This window comes from Macrotis lagotis, chromosome 2 (assembly GCF_037893015.1).
Source record: "Macrotis lagotis isolate mMagLag1 chromosome 2, bilby.v1.9.chrom.fasta, whole genome shotgun sequence".
In the NCBI taxonomy this organism is placed as follows: Eukaryota; Metazoa; Chordata; class Mammalia; order Peramelemorphia; family Peramelidae; genus Macrotis; species Macrotis lagotis.
In genome coordinates, this window is record NC_133659.1 from 336,837,625 (window position 1) to 336,842,618 (window position 4,994).

Sequence of the window (4,994 nt, forward strand, 5' to 3'; positions counted from 1 at the left end):
GTTATGATTTGTTCCCAATTGAGTCCTCCTGCCCTGAGTCCAAACCAGTGGCCAACTCTGTGTGTCTCTGTATGTGTGCGCTAGGGGAGGGTCAGGGCACCTATGGGTGCGGGAGTGGGGGGGGGGAGAACTCCAGGAGGGGGCCTCTGCCTTATTTGCTCCCCCGCTCCGCTGAGAGGTAGCAGAGTCCCCTCTCCCCTGAGGCAAACCACTGGCACAGGCATGAATGCAGAAAGCTAGCTTTAGTTGAGCTGGTTACAACCACAAAGAATAATTTATCCCTCCCCAGTAGCCCCCGGGAGGCCCATCCTCCCTCCCACATCCCCAGCATGGTAGGAGGGACCCTCTGGACCCAGGAGTCTTTGGGTGAGAACTTTAAGGCTCAGAGATCTCTAGGCATCTCCTCCTCACCACCAGGGAGGTAAGGTAGTACCTGGCCATTTCCTTGGAATCACAGGGGCCTGGGCCTGGGTGGGGGCCCTAGGTATCCCCCGGCAGCATCCTGGGTTCAAGGGAACCCTGCGTATCCCCCTCAGGACTAAAGGGACTTGGGTGTTTGATGAGGGGCTGGGCATCTTCCCTAGAGTTAGGGGGGGCCTGGATATTTCTTCCAAGCTTAGAAGGCCCTTGGCCTATACCTCCCAGAAGAGTTCTGAATATCTCCCCGATGTTAGGGGGGATGACAACGTCTCAATATCTCCCCTTGGGTTATTCCTGCAGGCATAAGGGAGCGGGCATATTTTCAAGGGCAAAGGAACCTGGGAGTCTCCTTGGGAGTCAGTGGTGTCTCCCCAGAGTGAGGTCTTCTTCCTCCAGGGTAGGGATCCCCTGGGATCCCATTAGAGGACCCTGAGTGTCTCTCCAAGGCTAATAGAGACTAAACTTCAATCTCCCCATGGCTGAACTCAAAGAGCTTTAAGACCTCCTGGCAGAGGGCGATGTGTGAGAGGAGACCTTGGTCTAGTACAGGCTGGGGCATGGTGTGGGCTCCTATCTCTGTGGGATCCAGACAATGCTACCAACAAATAACGATAACAAAAGCAGCCTATTTCTCTTGGGTTTTAAGGTTTCCAAAGCACTTCTTCCCAACACCCCAGTGAGGTGAATTGTCTCAGTATTAAGGAGCATGCCCATTTGATGCACTTTCCTCTGAGAGGAAAGTGACTTGTCCAGGGTCACACGGTTAGAAGTAAGACCCAGACATGGGGAGGCTTTGGGGGGGTCGTAGGGGCAGGTTGGCTGCTCAGCCATAACTGTGGGGACTCTTGGGGTTCATGGGGGCTGAGTCCTGCCTCCCTGACTGCCCCATGAGCTGCCTCAGACGATGGCTAAGATTCTGCACCTGGCAGGTACTTAGGACACAGCCCATTCTCAGAAGCTGGGCGTGGTGACGTCGGGTGTGCCTGCGGCCCCGGCCCCTGCTCCTGCCCCTTCGGCCCTGGAGCCTTCTATGGCCATGGTGACGATGGTGTAGCTTTCCAGGATGGTGCGCGGCAAGGGTTTCCAGATGGGACCCTGGCTGGCCCACAAGAGCCACTGGACCCACATTCATCACAGCTTGGGGTTCGAGGTCTCTGGAGGACAGCCGGTCTGGGGGCTCCCTGCAGAGGAAAGGACAGGGAATGGTGACTGAGTCCCCCAAGCCCCCTCACACTGCCAGACATGAGGGTGGCTCCCTGCTGGAGATGCCCTCTTGCACTGGGGACCCTGTCAGCCCCCAGGAGCCCATCCTGGGCACCAGTCATCAGGGTCACATGGTCCATTAACCCTCATCTAGCCTGGGCAAAGGGCAACTCCCAGGCCTCTATGGGTCACTGCTCTCTGGAATGTGACCGACAGCAATGACCCCACCCAGTCCTGGGTGTTGGGCAGCTGCCACCCGAGCAGGGGCAGCAGCCAAACCTAGCTTCGGCCTTCCTCTCACCCACCTGCGTCGGCAGCCTCCCCACACGCTTTCAGTCTGTGACTCCCGGACTGGGCAAGTTTTACTACCCCCTTCCCTGGGCTCAGGGCCCATGATACCCTCCCTCAGTTCCAAGCTTGCCCCCTCTCAGCGGATCTCCCCCCTTTCTGGTCTCTGGGTCTATGACCTCTCTGCAGACTGCCCCCCCTTAGTGACCCCTATATAGTAGAGGCAGCACTGGTCCAGAGGGAAGAGAGGACCTTGGAGCAAGCTCCAGTTCTGATCCCTTGCTGCCCCCTCTCTGGGCCTCAGTTTCCTCCCCTGTCAAACAGACACTAATTCTTAGGGTTGTCCCTTAGAGCCCTGCTTTGTAGATCTTAGGCAGCAGCTCTCCTGCCCCTACCTCACCCTTCATTCAGATAGCAGGGGGCCGGGTGGACTTAGCCCCTTTGTCCCAGGGTGAATGGGGGCTGGGGAGATCCCATAGATCCCCAGATCTCCAGACTCAAGGCTGACCCTGGATTAGTTGGCAGCACTTTGGGCAGGGGAGGGTCTCCCTACCATAGGGAACCACATAGAAAGGGCACTTCTATGGATCTGGAACAAGTCAGGGGATGTGGATTTAAATCCTGTCTCTGATGCCTGTATGAGTTGGGGCAGGTCAGTTCACCTCTCTTGGTCTCACATTTGTCAAATGAGGTTTTTGGAGATGGCATCGGAGGTCCCTTTTAGATCGAGGTGCCTAGAGGCAGCTGGGCAGGACAGTGGGTGGAGCACTGGACCTCCAGTCAGGAAACCCTGAGTTCGAATCCTAACTCATACACTAATTAAGTGACCCTGGGCAAGTCACTTCACCTCAGTGGCCTCAGTTTTCCCCTCTATAAAATGAGGTTCAAATGTGATGAACTGTATGAAGATTCCACTTAATACTGGGATTCCCTCAGGTTCCCTCCTGGTGATGCTGATGATCCAAGGCTGCCTCCCAGCCCTAACCCGCACCTCTTTCTCCCACCTGGGCTGGGCCCAGGCCTTTGTGGGAGACCAGCCAATGGCGCCCCCTGGTGGACTGAGCAGCCATCATTAACCCTGTGTGGGCTGAGGGGAGGGGGGGAGAGAGAGAGAGAGAGAGAGAGAGAGAGAGAGAGAGGGAGAGAGAGAGCTGGAGAGAGAGAGCGGGAGAGCCCCGTTCCCTGCCTGAGGCCAGCCCCAGCCCCAGCCCAGTCCCCAAAGCTCTTGCTGGGTGGGGGAGCCTCTGGGTCCACTGGCTCTGAGTGAGTGGAGGGGCTTTGGATTAAGTTCAAGGTTCTGGCCCCCTGGAGTGGCCTGCGACTCTGAAGGAAGGGTTGTGGAGACGGGGGGCGGGGGGCGGGGGGGGGGCTGTTGTGAGATCTGGGCAAGGGGGGCGGACCCTGGGCCCGGGGGGGGGGGGGGCCACGTCGCACTCACCTGGGCCGGGCCAGCAGCGGGTGAGGCCCCAGGCGCCGGGACAGCGCGCTGGGGAGCAGGAGGCTCAGGAGGCTGATGCAACCGAGGGTGACGGGCAGGAGCCACCCCATGGCGGGCTGCGCTGGGCGGGGGGCTGGGCGGGGGGCTGCGCTCCGGATCGAGGGCTGAAGGAATGAGGAAAGGCTGCCGATGAGCCCCTGGGGGGTCCCTCGGGGCCCCCGGTCCCTTCCTCCACCCTGGAGGCCCCGGGGTGGCTGCCCCCCCCCTTCCCGACCCGCGTTTGCTCCCACGGACGCCCCACTTCCCTCCGCCCTGGGGGTCCTCCCCCCTCCCCCGGGCCGGTCGGGCTTGCCGGGCCCCCCCCACCTGTAGCCGGGGGTTGTGCTCCTCCCGTGTGCCGGGGGCCCGGCTGTGCCGCCGGCCTGGAGCAGGGGGACAGTGGGCTTCAGGGGCTTCAGGGGGCCGTCGGGGCAGCGGCTCTCCACCGTCCGACCCAGGCTGGCTGGAGCTGTCCGCGGTCCGGGCCGTCCTGGCGGGGTCTGCGGGAGCCGGGCCGGGCGCTGCGCCTCCTCAGGTTAAATATTCCCCTTCGGGCCGGGGCGGGGCTGGCCGGCTCTCCACCCCCTGGCCCTCCCCGCCCCCACAGCGCTCCGGGTCCCAGGGGCCAGGGGCCTGAGCGGCCTCCCCGGCCCGAGCGAGGGGCCCGGGGAGGGGGGGGGTAGCCCCAGGCCAGAGAGCCGGGGAACTCCTGGGTCCTGGCCACAGGAAGGGCCATCGGGAGCACTGGCTGGTTCTAGGGAGTCCCGAACTCACCAGCTCTTTCTCGTAGTGTGAGGCAGGGCAAGAAGCTACGACTTCTAGTTACAAGATCGGAGTTCAAATCGGAACGCCTGCCTTACTGGAGCCACCTGGGATACGGCATGTCGCCCCTCTTTGCCTCAGTTTCCCTATTATGATCTCAAAAGGGAACTTTACGCTGGAAAGCCTGTCATTGTCCATGTCCCCCCTTCCTTGTCTCCCCAAGCACTGCTTCACTCAGGACTTGAGGTGCTTTAGGCCCCTCCAGGACGGACGGCTGCCCCGGCTGTGCCAGTCCACAGGGACTTCACTAGGGAAAAATCGCAGCTTCCTCAACCTGTCCAGAGCCCGGCTCTTCTTGTATTTGACATAGGTGGTAAGGGGGGGGGGGGGTGCCCGGGACTTGTCCAGACTGTTTCTGGGTCGCTGGGGATCTGCAGTTCCCGGTGGGGGTTCAGAGCAAGGGTTCAGCTAAATCACTGTTTGGGAGGGCAGAAACCCATGCAGGAGGCCACAGCCCAAAGTTCCCCACTGAGCACCAGGAATCCCTTTGCTTGCTGGGAAGCCCCTGGAGATTGGCCAGTCTCCTGCTTTGGGGTAATTGGTGAGGGGGGGGTTGTGGAGCCACAGGCATGACTGGAAGGTCTCTTGGCTGGGTCAGACTCTCCCTGGCTTGGGCCTCTATTAAGGGCCCATAGCTGCCTTGACTAGAAGTCCTACAGTCAGGGGTATATCCAGTTCCAGGACTGCTGGAGGCGGGGCTGAGGTTTAAAAATTGGGGGGAGTCGGGAGGAGATTGTGAAGCTGGTGAATCAGAGATGGGAGAGAGCTTGAGTCTGGTCTGGGG

General features: G+C 60.6%; 1 protein-coding gene across 1 annotated transcript; it reads right to left on the reverse strand.

Annotated features, from left to right (window-relative positions):
- Positions 1–227: 227 nt before the first annotated feature.
- On the reverse strand, positions 228–3,493 carry ADM2 (adrenomedullin 2). The gene is made up of 2 exons (XM_074227170.1): positions 3,350–3,493; positions 228–1,601 (listed from the first exon to the last, which is right to left on the reverse strand). The coding sequence occupies exons 1-2, from the start codon at positions 3,457–3,459 to the stop codon at positions 1,244–1,246; spliced, it is 468 nt and encodes a 155-aa protein (XP_074083271.1). The 5' UTR covers positions 3,460–3,493; the 3' UTR covers positions 228–1,243.
- Positions 3,494–4,994: the final 1,501 nt, after the last annotated feature.